Source organism: Chiloscyllium plagiosum, unplaced genomic scaffold (assembly GCF_037043375.1).
Source record: "Chiloscyllium plagiosum isolate Xiang-an unplaced genomic scaffold, Cpla_swu_hap1 HiC_scaffold_20, whole genome shotgun sequence".
Taxonomy (NCBI): Eukaryota; Metazoa; Chordata; class Chondrichthyes; order Orectolobiformes; family Hemiscylliidae; genus Chiloscyllium; species Chiloscyllium plagiosum.
Window position 1 is genome coordinate 52,836,021 of NW_028270158.1, and position 18,302 is coordinate 52,854,322.

At 39.7% G+C, this 18,302-nt stretch overlaps 1 protein-coding gene across 1 annotated transcript in view; it reads right to left on the minus strand.

Moving 5' to 3' along the window:
* Positions 1-1,504: 1,504 nt before the first annotated feature.
* rnf216 (ring finger protein 216) overlaps positions 1,505-18,302 on the minus strand; it is a 229,897-nt gene continuing 213,099 nt past the window's right edge. The window contains exons 16-17 of the mRNA XM_043711263.2: positions 9,157-9,226; positions 1,505-2,368 (exon numbers count right to left, since the gene is read on the minus strand). Of these exons, the coding sequence (XP_043567198.2) occupies positions 1,884-2,368; positions 9,157-9,226 (555 nt within the window). The 3' untranslated portion in view covers positions 1,505-1,883. The remainder of the gene's footprint in view (positions 2,369-9,156; positions 9,227-18,302) is intronic.

Here is an 18,302-nt window from a genome sequence, read left to right on the forward strand (position 1 = left end):
TCATGTTACTCACTGGATGAACTATTTAAGTTCTCAGGAATCCCACACAATTTTTTTTTGGGAAACTTGCATGCAACCAACAAATCTCTGTTCCAGTATTGCCAGAGCTGATGTTTAGAAGTCACCAAAGGCAATTAGAAATGGGCAGCAAATGTTAGGTTTGTCAGCAAAAGCAGCAAAATCCTTGCTTTGTTCTTTACACATTTCAAAATGTTAATACTGTACTTGTGAAAGACCATATTACATGTTACCACAATTTGTGAATAATAATGACATACATAAGAGTTAGGAGCATTCAAAAGCAATTTAGACCCTCAAACCTTTTATTTTATAAGGTCATACCCGATCAGATTGCAACACCTCAAGCATCTACATTTTTCAGGAATATAACCCAGGTTTGTGTAACATTATCTTGCAACTTAACTCGAAGTCCAGGTAAAATTCTGGTAAATTCTATGTTAAGCTCTAAGACAAATGTATCTTTCCTGAGATGTTCACAGTATTCTGGGTGTTGTCAGTTCAGATATTCATATGACTTTTACTCCTATATTTTTACGGTGCCTGTTGAGTGACCATTAGTCATTCACCAATTAATAATGTTTGCATGATCACAGAATCATAGAATCACAGTGTGGAAGCAGGCTATTTTACCTATCGAGTCCACACCAACCTTCTGAAGAGCATTCCACGCAGACCTTTCCCTACTCTATCCCTGCATCTCCCACGGCTCATCCACCTAGCCTGCACATCCCTGGACACTATGGACAATTTAGCATGGCTAATCTGCCGAACCTTTGGATTGTGGGAAGAAACACAGGAAGAATGTGTAACCTTCACACAGCCAGTCGCCCAAGGATCCGAGTCCCTGATGGTGTGAGGCAATGGTGCTATCCACTGAACCACCATGCAGTTCTGTGAGTACAATGCATTTTCCCTTTGTAATCTTCTGACATTGTTTTGTGCTGGGTTAGCCAGGGATGGAACCAAAGACATTCTTGGGTCTGTATGGATGTTAGAAGCTATACTTGCCCACAAAGCAGTCAAAGGAGCTCAGGACATTCAATTTTGCACACACATTCAATGATCGGGTGAATGGAACCCATGCTTTAAGTGCATTTTTAAGAGGAAGTTTCTGTTTTAATCAAGTTATAGGATGTTAGCTTCATAAGCACGGACAGCATTTCTTGCCCAACCTTAACTGCCCTTGAGAACACATGCTGCACCATTTCAGAGGGCAATTAAAAGAGAACCATATTACTGTTGATGCCACATGTAGGCAGGTCAGACTGGCTAATGATTACAGAATTCCTTTCCTAAAGGGCATAAATGAACCTAAAGGATTTTTCTGACAATCTGATAGTTCACAGACTAACTTCTACTCGAAATTCATTAATTAAATGAATTTTAAATTCCACAGTATGATTTAAACTAATTTACTGCAGTATTGGTCTGGCTTCTAGATTACTAGCAGTAACACTGTCACCTACGCTACCATTTCCTTTTAATGATAGTCTTCAAGCACATGAATATCTGAAACAAGACAGATCTGTGATCTGCATTACTCCACTTCCAGTCTCAGCACCATGACTAACAAACTGACTGGTGAACTGGAAGTAGACACCAGGCCCTGAAATCAAATTGAGACTTCCTGTTTATAATGCAAATATTTTATTAATTCTTCATATGTACCCAAGTAAAATTTTGTTCTTTTTCTGAAAAACAGAACAAAAATCTGTCTTTTGCAAGTGGAAAAAAAAAGTATGGTTTATTTGATCAGTATTTACACAGTAAATCTATCTGTGGCCTTTCATTTAAACATTCAGCAAACAACAAACACCAAAGGTCTCTTTGGCTCAAAATAAAGTCTACGGGAACAATGCTGGTCATCGAAGGTTACGCTGCTCTGCTCCTGGTACAAAGTTGAACATCATATGGTCCTGTGGTGGTCGGTAAACCGGCGGCACATTTGGGTGTCCATGGGGACCGTCACGGTGATGGTGTGGTGGATGGTGGTGGTGTGGAGCCTCTGGTGGATGATGGTGATGGTGGCGATGATGATAGTGATGGTGGTGGCGATGACGCCGGTGGTAGGGCTGCGGGCCAAAGTGCATTGGGTACTCGTGCTCAAAATTAATATGTTGCAGAGCATCAAAGTTGAAGTGAAAATAGGGAGGTGGTGGAAAGGGGACCTGCAGATGAGGGGGCACTGGTGGGATAGGGGGAAATTCAGGTATCATTGGCGCTGGTCGAGGAAGGTCATTGCGGTTAAAATTCACTCCAGGATGCACTGCTTGACCTCTTTCTTCAACTCTTGCATTCTTGGGAGGAGGATCCTCTGGAGGAGGCCCAATTCTTTTCACAGCTTGCTCTAAAGTAGGTATGACCAAAGCAGAAAATTTGTTACTGCATTAGAAAGCAGGCATTCACAGAGAATACACTGTCAGAGTTAGAGATTTCAGGCGAGATACTTCTTTAAGCTTTAGAATCTCTCTCCAATAAACTTCACATTCCCTACAATCAAAAATCGATCTTGTTAAATAGATAAACTAATGATATATTGATCCTGGCATCATAAAGAAGAAAGAGAGAGGGAGGAAGTATGCATTTATATGCACCTTTCATGATCCCTCCAGACATCCCAAAATTTACAGTGACCGAGAGGCGGCAAAAGAACTGGGGAGAAAGAGAACAGCCAGTAGTTGCCATTCAAATGGGAACCCATATCATGGGAGAGAAAGGAAATGAAGTATCACAGTCAATTTCAGGAGCTTGAAAAAGCAGAATATATGAATAACAGTATAAGCAGCTGGAGACACAGGCAGGTGGAAGGGCTTTGGACCTTTAGGACAATGGGACAGCAGGGGCTTATTCACGTTGGAAAGGCATCACAGAGCTGAGGAAAAGTTTTTTGTGAGGCAGTTAACAAGTACTGTGGAGAAATAGTTTAAAGAATTCCACAGGAGAATCAGAACCAGGATGAAACATGAAAGAAAATAAATAATGTATACAGAGATCTAAGAGAGACAAACAACACTAGAGAAAAAAAACAGTTCAGAATAGGGCGGCATGGTGGCTCAGTGGTTAGCACTGCTGCCTCACAGCGCCAGGGTCCCAGGTTCGGTTCCAGAGTTTGTACATTCTCCCCGTGTCTGCGTGGGTTTCCTCCGGGTGCTCCGGTTTCTTCCCACAGTCACAAAGATGTGCAGGTCAGGTGAATTGGCCGTGCTAAATTGCCCATAGGTGCATTAGTCAGAGGGAAATGGGTCTGGGTGGGTTACTCTTCGGAGGGTCGGTGTGGACTTGTTGGTCCAAAGGGCCTGTTTCCACACTGTAGGGAATCTAATCTAAATGGAATGGTTCAAAAGGGGACAAATGCAAGGTAGGCTAAATGTGTTTTGGACTGCATACATGTAAATACATGAAGCATTGTAAATAAAGTTGGCGAGCCGCAGGAATATAGGGCCACACGGGACTGATGTCATGGCAACAACAGAGTTCTGGCTCAAATAAGAAGTTTGGGAATTTTGTTTCTGACAATACACTATTCAGGAAAGATAGGGAAGACAAAAATGGTAGGTAGCAACATTAATCAAATAAATGAGAATACAGCAGTTGAGGGACTGAGGGCTTTTTGATCAGAATTAGGTAATTGACTGGCTGTGTATGATAGATCATCCAATTCTAAGAGCTGAGAGCACTTGTAGGTAAGTTATAGAAAGATTCAAGTAGTTCAGAGTAGTGAGAATGGAGAACTTCAATTACCTTGTTATAGAATAGGACAGTAAAAGTACAATGGGGATAGGGAGGAATTTCTGAAATGTATACAAGACATCTTTCTTCATCAGTGCATTTCCAACCTAATGAGAAAGGAAGCAGTGCTGGATCTAGTCTAAGGACGGAGTGGGCAAGTGGATGATATTTCAGTGGTTTGGAATAACTCTGGTAAGAACATGATACAAAGTGTAAAAATACTTAACTGGAGGAGATTAAGAGTTGAAAATACATCTGACACAGGTGGATTAGAGAGTTTCATGAGAGTAGCATGATTGATATACATATAGATTTTGAAAAGGCATTTAACAAAGTATCATTAATAGATCTATTAGCAAAATTAAAGCCTATGGATTAAACTGACATGGATACAAATTGGCTAAGAGAGAAGTGGGGAATCCATTATTTTTCAGACAGTCGAGAGGCATACGGTGGTGTTTCCTCGGGGTCAGCATTCGGAACTCTGTTCCTTTTGATGCATATTGAAAACAGGGACTGGGAATACAGAGCATAATATTAAGGTTTGCAAATGACATAAAACTTGGACATGTAGTAAATAATAAGGAGGATAGTAACAGATGTTGGCAAGGTGCAAGACAGATGAGTGAAATGGCAGACATATGACAGATGCAATTTAATGCCAAAAAGTGGGCTATTTGGTGGAAGAACAAGAGGGGCAATACAAGAACATTTGAAATAAGGGCAAGAGGAAACCAATTGATTCCTCCAATCTATTTCAGTAACAGTAAAGTTGATAAGGGTCTATATCCATTAATACCATTGCTTAGCAAAAAAAATCTATCTCCGATTTAAAACTAACTAGCATCAACAATCATTTGTGGAAAAGATTTCCAAACTTTTACCACTCTGTGGTAAAAATGCTTTTCTCTCGTGAATGGTGTATCCCAAAATCTCAGACTGTGCAGCCTATTTAGAGTCATAGAGTTGTACATGGAAACAGATTCTCCAGTCCAACTCATCCATGCTAACCAGATATCCTAAATTAATCTTGTCCCATTTACTAGCATTCATTACTTCCTCTGGCAACTCATTCCATACATACACCACTCTTTGCGTGAAAAAGTTGGCCCTTAGGTCCCTTTTAAATCTTTCCCCTCTCACCTTAAACCAATCCCCTCTAGTTTTGGATTCGCCCATACCAGGGAAAAGACCTTGTCATTTCAATCTATCTGTGCCCCTCATGATTTTATTAACTTCTATAAAAACCTCAGCCTCCGATACTCCCCAGGACTTCTTCACTGTGTAAAAGACTTGCCCTGATTTGCCTTTCCAAAATGCAGCATTTCACATTTATCTAAATTAAATTCCAGCTACCACTCCCCGTCCCATTAACCCTTCTGATCAAGATCTCGTTAAGCTCTGAGGTAATCTTCTTTGCTGTCCACTACACCTCCAATTTTGATGTCATCTGCAAACTTACTAACTCTACCCCCTATGTTCACAGCCAAATCATTTATATAAATGACAAAAAGACCCAGCACCAATCTTTGTGGCACACTACTGGTCACAGGCTTCCAGTCTGAAAAGCAACCCTCAAGCACCACCCTCTGTCTCATACCTTCAAGCCAGTTCTGTATTCAAATGGCTAGTTATCCCTGTATTCCATGTGATCTAACCTTGCTAAGCAGTCTATCATGAGGAACCTTGTCAAACACCTTACTGAAATATATATAAATTACATCCACTGTTCTGCCCTCATCAATCCTCTGTTACTTCTTCAAAAAACTCAAATCAAGTTAGTGAGACATGATTTTGCCACATACCATAATCCCTGAATTCCAGGTATCATTCGTGTAAATCTATATTGTGCTCCCTTCAAGGCTAATGTATTCTTTCTAAGGTGCAGTGCCCAGATCTGCTCACAGTACTCCAAGTGGGGTCTAACCAACGATATTGATCGCTTTAGTTCCTCTTTCTCTTCCACCTATTGATTTTTAACAACTCTTGGGATAACTTAATTGTCTTCCAATGTGAAGACAGATACAAAAAGTTGTTTCTCTCTGCCATTCCCTTGTTGCTATGAAACACTGGTTAGGTCGGTTTGCAAAATCTGTTCAATTCTGGACACCACACTTTAAGAAGGATGTAAGGTCCTTGCAGTGGGTGTAGAAGAGATATACTGGAATAGTACCAGGAATAAGGGCTTCAACTATGAGATTGCCTCCTGAGGGCAAGGAAGATTTAATAGAGGTGTCTAAATCATGTATGGTTTAATTGAGTAAATGTTTCCATTTCCAGAAGGACCATCAATCACAGAAAGAAGATTGAAGGTGACTGGCAAAAGAACCAGAGGCAAAATAAATAATTGTTTTTAAACACTGATAACTTGTACTACATTGCTTGAAAGGATGGTGGAAGTAGATTCAATAATATCTTTCAACAAACAAATGGATAAATAGTTGAAGAGCAACATATATCTATAGACGTTTACTGTGCAGAAGAGATCATGGGGAAAGGGAAAAGGAGTGGAGTAATTGGATAGCTCTTTCAAACCGCTGGAACAGTCATGATAGGTCGAATGGCTTCCTTCTGACCTGCAGGATTCTGAGTGTCTAATTAGTTCTGAAATGCATATTGCATAATACATGGAAACAAATTTGCACAAAGCAAGGCTATCCCCAACAGTAATGACGTGGTCAGATCACCTTTGCTTTTAAGTATTGGTTAAGGGATCAAAATTGGCCAGGATACAGGAGAAGTCCCCTGCTCTTTTCACAATTGTAGCAAGGATTCTTTATTGTCCATCTGAGGGGACACAGAGGGGTTTAGTGTCTTATCTGAAAGACAGTGCCTTTAAAAGCGTGACTCTCCTCTGTGCTGCATCAAACAACTAGTTAAAATGATATGCTCAAGTTTCAGGATAAGGGCTTGAATCCACAATCATCTGATGCAGAAGCAAGAGGTTTTCTTTACAGTTTATAAGTGAAATCACTTCAGTCAAGTGATAACAAGTATTAAATTGTTTCGTTCTACTGGTAGCAAACGAACAGTACACGGATGAACAGGAAGTGAATACTGCCTCATGCCCCTCAGCCAAAAACAAGAAAAATACAACCTACTTTCCCTCCAAACATGGCTTTTTTTTTCAAACAGAAGCCCAGTTACTAGCTTTACTTTTTTTGGTAATGCTGGTTTAAACATGGAAAGATTATCAGTCACTGACTGTGTAACACGAATAAACTCCGCCCGTCGCTGTCACTCTAAGATAAAACTCCTACCAATCAAAGTAACCAGTCTAACTGGTCAATCACAGAGCTCCAGCTTGTCATTGAATCCAGAGGGTGGGGGTGACAAAGAAGTTTGAAATAGGCATTATCCCAGGTTGAGGACCTAGCCCTGAACAGGTGACTAGGAAGCCCATCAGAATGCTGTCCAATTTTCTTTCTACCATAGCACACTTCAGCTGGTGTAACTGCAAAGACTGTCTCACAGATTCCAGTAAGACAACAGATAATTTTCAACTAAATAAGGGATATTCAGATAAAATGAATTAATTCTGTGATGACTAAAGAATACCTCAAATAATCACCTGCCCCTCTCTTCTGAAAAGCAGAATGCCAAAATACAGTGACTTTGAATTGATATCTCTACTGGCAAGTGTGTTCTGGAAATAGCCTGACACTGCACAGAAAAAAAGTTTTAAAACATTCATCACAGGCAAAAATTCACCTTTAACGCTTAATCAAGTTGGAGCACGAGGGCCTTGGACAAATTATCAACACTCTTAACTCTGCAACAGAAACTTTGGATCATATTTAGTGTTCTTGGGAAACTATCCTGATTTTCCCTTGCTTCCTTCGTGAATCGTCTAACCTGTAATTATCTTCATTAACCAGAAAGTCATTGCACACTGAAATTACAGTGTTCAACAACGAAAATAAAATTTAAAAAAATCATTTCTATGCACATTTTTGAATAAAACAGATCACATTGGGACAGTATTTTGAGATAGCATGCTAGATAGGAGCAAAGAGGTCCTTCTGCAGCTGTACAGGGCCCTGGTGAGACCTGGAGTATTGTGTGCAGTTTTGGACTCCTAATTTCAGGAAGGACATTCTGGCTATTGAGGGAGTGCAGCGTAGGTTCATGAGGTCAATTCCCAGAATGGCGGGACTATCATATGTTGAAAGATTGAGCGACTGGGCTTGTACAGTTGAGTTTAGAAGGATAAGAGGGGATCTGATTGAGACATACAAGATTATTAAAGGATTGGACACTCTGGAGGCAGGAAACATATTTCCCCTAATGGGCGAGTCCAGAACCAGAGGACATAATTTAAAAATAAGGGTTAAGTCATTTAGAACAGAGGTGAGGAGAAACTTCTTCACCCAGAGAGTGGCGGATATATGGAATGCTCTGCCCCAGAAGGCAGTGGAGGGCAAGTCTCTGGATACTTTCAAGAAAGAGATGGATAGAGCTCTTAGAGATAGTGGAATCAAGAGTTATGGGGTTAAGACAGGGACAGGATACTGATTGTGGATAATCAGCCATGATCATAATGCATGGTGATGCTGGCTCGAAGGGCCGAATGGCCTACTCCTGCACCTATTGTCTTGTTTCCTTGAAACAAGTACGTTAATATTTATCAACAAAGTAAACACAGGACAAAAACGCACAATTTCCTAAAGGACTGGCATTGAAAACCAAAAAAAATCTGAAACAGTTAAATGTGGATTTGCAAAAAATAGTCATTGTTGCAGCATCTTACAGATTTTTATGGTATGCATAAGTTGAAGTGGCAGGTTTGCTAGCCTTGTTAGTACAATGATGTGATGATGCAAAATAAGCTTGCTTACTGCACATTCAACATTTAAAGTAGTGTACTTCTGCTTCAGATTATATAAAATTTAATGATCTAATTTTTTTGTGTCATACAGTTTCCGTAAATTCACTGGATATAAATTGGTCATTGAGAAGAATTTAGTTGAAATGGCAAGTTTTTTTAAAAAGTTGAACTCCGCCCAAACTTTGCGGAAGGGGTTGGTGTTTAATTTAACCATAATTTGGCAACATTAATACTCAAGCAAAACCTGTGACACCTGTTTAGCTACTTCAGTGAATAAATCAAACCTGTGTTTGCTTCTCAGAAGTCAGACAACCTGACAAAGACTGGCTTGAAGAGATACACAAATGTGAAGTAACTTTATACTATTAAAATAGCTACAAAACTATCATACCCATACTCTGTCATACAAATTCAAATTGAACCAAAAATAATTCCATCTCAAACATCCAGCACAAGGAGAGAAAAAAAGCAATAAAGGCTATGCTGACAGGGTGAAGTATGGTAGGCTGTTTGGGTGGGACAGAAACACCAACAGGAGTTGGACCAAGGTTTGGTTCCGTAATTTCTATATAACTCACCTCCAATCCTTTTCTTTTGCTCATTTTCAGCTTCACTTTGAATCTCTCTGATGAGTCTCTCGTCATCTTCCTGCCAGAAAATTGAGGTCATTATTGATGGCGGCAGTACCAAGATAGTCACAACACATTCAAAATTATTGTAGCAGTTTGTGATGGATTAGTTGGCACAAGCAGCTTGTAGATGAGCCAGACAGGTCAAAAGATTCAAACTGTCTGTTAGGAGACATTCAGTTTTCAGAGTAACAGTGTCTGCTGTTGTCAAATACTTTCTTAAAAAGTAACATTCATAGTGGGTGCAACCTGCCTGTCAGTGTCAGGCAACAATGCAATCCTCAGACACACATCATACCCAATTCTGTTTCACCTAAATGGTTCAGCTTATAAACACATCATGATGTTTGTGTGAAACCAGAAATTAAGATGGATCGAAAGAAAGAGACAGATAGCTAGAAAAAAAACCTAGCATTCATAGAGTGCTTTGCAACACCCTAAAGTGCTTTATAGCCAATGAAGTACTTTAAGTGCAGTCACTATTACAATATAGGCAACACCTAAAGCAGCAAATCTGTAGATAGCAAGGTCCCATAAATAGACCTGAGGCAAATTATCAGAAGTGTGCTCATTGCTGTGGATGCTGACTTTCAGATGGCACATTAAACCAATGTCTGGTCTGGTATTTTCAGATGTTACATACTAAAGAAAATCAGGCAATTTTTCTGTGCATCCAGGGCAGCTACTGCCCACTCCGGCCCTTGATTAAGCCCATCTGCTGCTGAAAATTGGTCAGCTATAATTTTGCTACCTCCAGGTTTGAGACCAACTCTTCTCTCATTCATTTGATTTTTCTCCTCTCTTTTGATGTGCTTTAGTAAATTTCTTGCTGCTTCCTACTGCTCTTTCAGTAAATGATAAGTCTGAGATACAAGAGAAGGAGCAGAATAAGGACCCCCAAGCCACTATCTTTTCCTCAAAATTCAACTAGAACCTTCTGATACTATCAACAATCTGGTCAAAGGCCAATAATATTTATAGAGAAATCAGATCATTTGAACTGATAGGAATACACCATAAGACCTCATTTAAAAATACATTACTGTATAGACTAGAATCAACAAAACAAACTTGTAGTGATTGGAACCATAGGGACCTCATTCACTACGAGCTCCTTTATTGGGGATATTAACCTGGGCCAATCAGGAAAGCCTTGGCTGACCAATATAAGCAAGAGATTTAGAATTTCCTCAGTTCAGGAGACTGATTCAGAGTTGACTAGCCACAGCCAGTGTACTGTACACAAGTAAATAAAGGTTGATTTGATGACAGGATGCGAGCCTCTGTGCAGTTATTTCAAAGCTCTATTAAGTAACAGTATGGTTTACTTCCCCAAGAATTCTCTTATAAAACAAATCAATCTTTTAAGTTATTTACTTTTGCGGGGATTGCACACAATTGTGGTCACAGTCTTGTGGAGAATACTTCTCAACTCCAGTTATCAGAGGAAACCCGTTCATTTCCATCTTTTGACTATGGATGCCTTAATCTTGCTTTTCAAGCTCTGCTTGCTACATTTTTTTATTACCACAAGGCCTTGAAAGGGCCACAATAGATGCTTACACTAGGTTCAAACGAGGCTATCTTCAGGATCCTGTTTCTTCAATTCAATCTAAGATTAAGAGTTCCCTGCCTGACTTAAGTATTTAGTTTGTTTACAATGCAGGGCTATCTAACTATCGTTTATTATGGCTAGCTTCTTTCGGTTGCCTGCAAAGCACAAGTACCAAAGGCAACTAACACTCTCAGCAAACATACAGATAAACAGACACTAGAGAACTTTCCTAAGTTCCTCATGTTGCCACAATGAAGTAGCATGTTTTTGAATGTTCTTAGATTGACCCTCGTTAAGTACTCCTCATTTGTAATTTCTTTTATGTGAAAAATAGGTTGTACAACTTTTCAAGGTTTATTAAATGCTTTTAAACAAATTTAGCTCGAATTCAGCAAACAAAAACATCTTTCAGGCATGCAGGCGCTGCAAATGTCATTTCTCCAGTTGCTTAATTAAGGAAGCCCTCCTGCTATTTCACAGATCACTCTCTTCTATTTTAACTATGTTAAAAAAAAGAATTACCATTTCTGAGTGTTCTGACAATCTCTAAATCTTAGCATTATTATTAGCTTTCCTTTACAACTATAACCTTCACAGATATAAAAATTACCTCTAAAATTATTAACAAACTAAACATTTGCTACACGTTGATTGGAAATGCATATACCAATGTTAGGACAAAAGATAAAAATGAACATGCCACAATCAAATTAATGTTGAGCTCCAACATAATAACTGTATGAAAGGCTAATACTTGTCCCTTCAATTTTTCCTTTCCAGCACTCAACTCCACAACCAATGTGTCAAAGCGTTTGCTGAGGGACAGAGGAAAAGGAAACAAAAGAAATCCATTTGTTTTGGAACCATTGCTATTGAAAAGTGGAATCAGTTAATTTCTGACCAACAGTACTGAGGGGGCATTATTGCCACAGCAACTCAGTATTGAGTGAACAGGACATGTGGATGCAGCAGCCTATGTCAACAGTACCAGACTGTAATCAGGCCTTGAGTGTTGCAGCCGGACACAGCCAGTTTCATTCCCTTGGAATTATAAACAACTCCTTAGCCAAAGAGTTGTGAGAATGTGGCACTCATTATTATAAGGAGTGGTTGAAACAAGTATTAAGCATTTAAGGGAAGGCCAGACATACATGTGAGAACGAACAAAATAGAGGGTTATGCTGATAGATTTAGATGAGGAAAGATAGGAGGCGGCTGAATTGGAGTATAAACACTAACAAAGTCTGGTTAGGGCAAATAGTCTGTTTCTGAGCAGATTATAGTGTGTATTCCACTCACCTGGAGGATAAAATTATTAGAACGTTTAGTCACTCAGGATACACTCAATCCTTATTGATTTGCTACCCACAGTTCCACATACTTTCCATGTTGGCCCCAGACCCCATCTTGAATTTTCCAGTTCCACATGCAGTCTGCCTTGATAAGCATTGGACATTCTTTTGAGGACCATAGGTGATGGATTTGCATTTTCTGTTATACGTGGGAAGTCCATAAGAAGGACTGGTTATATAGAAAGACATATTTGTATACCCTTTAATGAGATTAACAAAGTGACAATTTGGTGATGTCAGTCCAAATCAGGATGGCATCAATTACTCATGAAAGGAAAAAGTGGAAAAGGATATGAATCAATCTGCTTGACTTGTTTTTTAAAAATCTTGCCTATTGTCTAATTAATTGTATAATTGCGAAAGACAATTATGAAAATGCATTGCACAAGCAAATACTTAATGGTAATTAAATTTGTATAGAAACTGTGCATTCCCAGCAATAAATTATCACTGCTTCAGGATAAATGATCAGGATTACACCAGTCTGAGGATACCTATTGTTCTGAATGACAGTCACAGTGTGAAAATAAGAACCAACTTTGAATTTTAAATTGGTTAAGTGACAGAATGCACTTAATCTGACTATATAATGGAGCAGTCTCTTATTTTGCTCTTATGTTACAAAGATTGTAAGAAATTTGCTTTCTCCCCAATTTACTTAAATAAGGTGAATATTAACTTGCATTTATAATTTTGTAAATTAAATCCTAGATTGCAGAAACGTTCCTCTTGGTTAGGATCTTTTGCATTACGACTTGCGAAGAATGTAAACTTAAAATTAAAACATTGGCACTTGGAATAGTTGCCAGGACTTGCATTGCAGCTCTCCTAAATGTTGCACAGTTAACTTCTCTTGCAGCATTCAGTTTGATGCCAGCTCAACGGAAGTTGGAAGATTGAAGATTAAAAGGGTGCCTATTGGGATGTACAGAGGATATACCAAGTAGTTAGATATTATCAGCCACTCTGCAGACATTGAACATGTTATAAAGGTGCTGCTTAGATTGCTGAAGAATGATCTGTTAACTTCAATGGTGGTTAGAGATTGGAATACATTTATTTTGAGGTCCCACGAGTTGCTGTGGTTGGTACCCAAGCATACAGGCTTTCTTTCTTTGACTCAGATGAAGGAGTACCCGTTTTAGCTTCTGCTTAGGATGTGTGGCATCATTAAGGATGATATGCTTTCTAGAAGGATTTCTGTAATCATGACATATCACAAAACTGCAGTTAAGGCAGCAAATAAACAACGTTTCTTTAAAATTCACCTATTGTGTTAGAAGGTCTAGGTTTTTTTTGGCAGCTTGATTTGAATTATCAATTTCTGTTCTTCTTCACAACTATCTTCAGTACAGAAGGAGACCATCTGACACACTTTACCCCTGCTAGCTCTTTGCAAATGCAACTCAGAGTATTGATTTGGCTGTGCTCGCTCTCTAAATACTCGTATCATCTTCTGCTTCAAATGTTTAGAAATTTTATGCTCCCTAACTACTCATGCAACTGGAACTAAACCAATTAAAACAAAACTGGCATTCTGTTCAATCTATATCTGAGCTTCAAATGCTCCATCCAATTCATCACCAGATGCCTCACACCTTCGTGAAAGTTTGCAACAAAAAACATATTTTTTTCAAGTTTATTCTAGTGCTGAACTTTTTTGATTTGAGTTCAGGCATTAGACAGTAGAGGTTGGAAACATGTTTATTCACAGAAATACGTCCAAGCTGAGATTAATACCCTGCTGGCAACACAGTTTGCTGGAGGAAGGAAACATATCACTCCATTCAAATTTAAACAAGTCTTGTGATTTGTTCAAGATGTATTTGATTGGTTAATGTTTGCAGAGTTTTTGTTTTATTATTGTTCATTCATGGGATGTAGCATTTGTTGCATATTCACAGCTGCCCTTAAATTAAATAACTTGCCAGGCCATGAGGGTAGTAAAGAGTTAATCATATTGCTATGGGCTGTAGGCCCATGTAAGAGGCCAGCCATCAGTGTAGATGATAGATTTCCTTCCCCTAACTTTTGATTGCAGATTTATTAATTAAATGAACTTACATTACACTAGCTACCATTAGTGGAATATTGTGTGGCAGGGACTGGGTCCCTAGACTGGATCCCTAGATTACTAGCACAGTGACATTACCACTTCTCCACTGTTTCCACTTTTTAAATAACATTACTTAATTTTGTTAGTTTTAACGATAAAGTTACAAGGAGTTTATTATAGCTTACGACATACAGTAAAGTGTATCAACTACTGCAAATATTAAAGATGGTGATGTACAAGTTGACTTCTGAAGCTTCCGTCAATCCTTTTAAAACAAGGCCCAATTTGTAAGTATAAAATGTGAATCTTTGATGTCGGTTGTTTCCAGTTGGAAATGTGAAAAGGAACTAAACACTTGTAATTGAAATAAAATAATGCCCTCGGCTTAATTTAATAAAATATAATTCAAAGATAGTTAGAATAACAGTTTTTTTAAAAAATGGCCAAATTCATCATCTTTGACATTTGTAACAAAGGGTTTATTGAATTTATGGGTCACTTTAGCCATGAGAAGCCCACTCTAGATCAGATGTGATGCTTCTGTGTTGCTTCCCCTGCAAATCATCTTCCCCTCCACTCACTAAATTGAATATTCTGCATTTTTTGAATGATTTGATGACAGTTCGTACATTAATATAATCCTATGATTTGATGATAAAACCCTACAAAACATTACATTGCCACTACACACATTTCCTGCTCTTTTTCTCTGTCAACTATCAACCTAACCGATTCAGCATGAACATGATCGTTGAATGGTTTGTTGAGGCACTTAATCTATGTTGCTGATGTAACATCATGGATAGTCATGTTTTGGCTGTTGTCTGATAATGAAACAGTAGAAACTGATGATTTTGAAAGAGGTCTTATGGTAGTCTCAGAGTAATCATGGTCTGTCACAACACAAGAAACATTTAAGTGACCACACAAACTGGCTGTTACTCTGAAGTCATTGCTGGACTCAGGGTGGATTTCGTACTGTATTTGTGGTGATGACATAATGGCACAGATTTTCTAATAGTCAGATAGTCATTTCTGCAGCATGGGAGGGTGCAGGTTGGGATCCTATGGAGTTGTTAACATATCTTTCTCCAAGGGAACTGCCAGGGAAGCTGATTTCAGGGCAACTCCCCTGAAATCATCGGAAAGAATCCATTTCAATTGGAAAATCTGGGGCTTTCCATTGCAATTGAATTAATAGTTACCCAGAAACCTTTAGGTAATTAAAAACCTAGTCGAACTCCTGGGTAGCTATTAAACTGACCATCCCCCCACCCCACCTATCACACGCATTACCAACACCTCCCTTTATCTTGTGGATCCAACAATGCTGCACACAGTCTCCCACTCCTCTGTCTCATTAAATAAAACATTTCTCATCCTCTCATCACAAGACCCAGCACATCTTGCCCATCCTGATCAATTCTAAAAGCTCCACAGCTGATCTGTTATTCCTACCCACCTTGTGTCAAAGTATAATAAACTCTCACCATCCTTACATAATGACATTTCACAGGAGTTATCAAAGTGGCTCTGTAATGCTGGTCATTTTACTTCACAAAATATGGCAGCTACTACTATGACAAAGGGGGCATGATTTACCTTCCCCCCCCCCCCCCAACTACTGTGCGATAAAAAGGCAGGCCAAATTGGCCATGATTGCAATCCTCTGCTAGAACCATGAAGCTCTGTCTTAACAGAGAAAATGGGAGATCATCATTTCTACTCACAAAATCCGGCTCATTCATTCAGATATCCAAGGACCCATTCTGGTTTGAGCTTCCCAAGATCAGGCCAATGGTAATCTTGTTCAGAGGGGATATTTGACATTAAGCAGCTTCTTCATTGGAGTTTGGGGGGGGTGGAGTGGGGTGGACTGGACATTTCCTTTTATTCTGGCACCAGTATTTCACCGAAACCAAATTCTTCCACTGCAGTACATGTTTTGATGAGCAAGCACACATTATGCCTTTTAGCCTGAAACCATCTTTGTATTTAATTTCTTTTGCTGGAGAAACCAGTTCTGTTAATTGGTTGCTATGCACAGGCTGCTTTGTGATGGTACCATAACCTTGTACACATTTTCTTCGAAACATGATCTCCACAGCCTACTGAATCCCGTGAGCTGACTGAAAGGCGAGTATAACACAAAACATGCATTTCCGAGCTGAACATCTGAGGCTAACACCTAATCATGCTATAACCATGCGTTTGGTAGCTAAAAAATGCGAGGGTTGACTCGTGCTGAGTCTAGGCTTAAGCATGTATTTTGCTGCCAAAAAGTGGTTAGACTCTACTCCACAACCTAAAATATGTTAAGTCGGATTTCTGCTACAAATTAATTCGTGCGCGCGTTTGGCACTTCATTCGTTTTGGTGTTATTCCACCAGCATTTAAAAGTTTTTGGCTGCAGAAAATAAAAAAATAAAATTAAAGGATTTATGCTCTGAAGCCTTCGCTCCTTTACGGGTGAAAACTTGCATGTGAATCTAGATTATTCTGAAAGCGAATGTGAGTAATTCTGAAATGGAGTATGAACGTGAATCTGTGCTGTCCTGAATGTGAATCTGAAATATTCTGCTCAAGAAACGGAACGATAATTCTGGAAGGCTGGGATCATGAAAATCTTCACCATCACCATCTGTAAGTATAATTCCTCACACATTTGTTGTGGGTGAAATTGGATGGGAGCCCATTCAAATCATCCCCAATGGTCCACATGCCAGGCCTCTCCAGCTGAGACTGCTGACTGAGGCTTTCTCCCTGAAGTGGAAATTCTACCTAAAGAATGTAGCTGCCATACAAGGAAAGCATAGCTTAAAAACTGAACTTGGCGAGTGCGACTTCTTTAAGAATTGAGTGAGTAAACCTTAGCAAGCTCAATTAGCTGTCAATTCATTGTCGCATTAATTCAATCACTTACAATGAAGTTGGATCAGTATCTGTGACTAGGATGTGGCTCAAAATAGTCCATAATAGCACATGGTATCTCCTGAACCAACGGTCTTAAGAACAACATAATTAGACTGTACTGAACATTGTCTGGCTTTGCACAAGGAGTTCCATGGAGTGAGTGTGTCTTTTTTCTCTATATGGGCCAGTTTGAGGTGGGGAGGGCTGTTGCAGCAGGTGACATGTCTGGCCACCGGTTCGAGGTCTGGTCTAGTGCTGACAGGTCAAGTTGCTCGAGGGCACCTAGACAAATGAAGACAGTAATGTTAGGTGCCTCAGCGTCACGTTGATGCTGAGGGTGAAAGTTGGTGTCAGAGAACCACTTGCTGTTGTTTCAAAAGTGAAGCACATGGAAAATAAAGAACGTTCAGGATAAGTGCTGCAAACGCTTTGGGTGGGGAAAGCGAGCTGACATGTGAGGGACAGGGCTGCATCTGGTCATTGGACTTTAATGTACCAGATGTTGGCAACACAAGCATACAGAGTGTGTACTCCCAGGCCATCCTGCAGTGTTGATTATTTGTGTTGCACTTCCTTAGCACAGACACTGCTAGGAAACTGCCCGAGATCTACACTCCTGTGCACGCAGCCATCTGAACAGTAGGTAAGGCTGAAAAGGAATGGGGACAGCGAATGAATCAGAGCGAGCGAATGTCATATACACACATTGCTACCCCCTACTTCCACATGATGTAACTGGCACTCACCATAGATTCCCAAATGTGGCATCTTGTTACTATCTAAGGACAGAGGGGCACAAAGCATCTAGGCCCTACACAGAGATAGAGACCATCACATGAATGGTGTAAAACAGGTTTTTATAAACAAAACTTTCTATTTACATAACTGTCAGCCATGGTCCCATGAGTCTTCAGTATGATTTCCTCCTTGTGTCCTTCCAATGAACCACACTGAGCTACCCTGCTTCAGTATGGAATGGAGGGAATCTGTTCCATCATGGAGGTCATTGATGCAAGAGGGTTGGTCAGAGTCAAAAGGTGTGGCGCTGGAAAAGCACAGCAGGGCAGGCAATATTGAGGAGCAGGAAAGTCAATGAAGGGCCTGTGCCCGAAACGTCGAATCTCCTGTTCCCTGGATGCTGCCTGACCTGCTGTGCTGTTCCAGCAATAAAGTTTCAACTTTGATCTCCAGCATCTGCAGACCTCACTTTCTCCTGTTT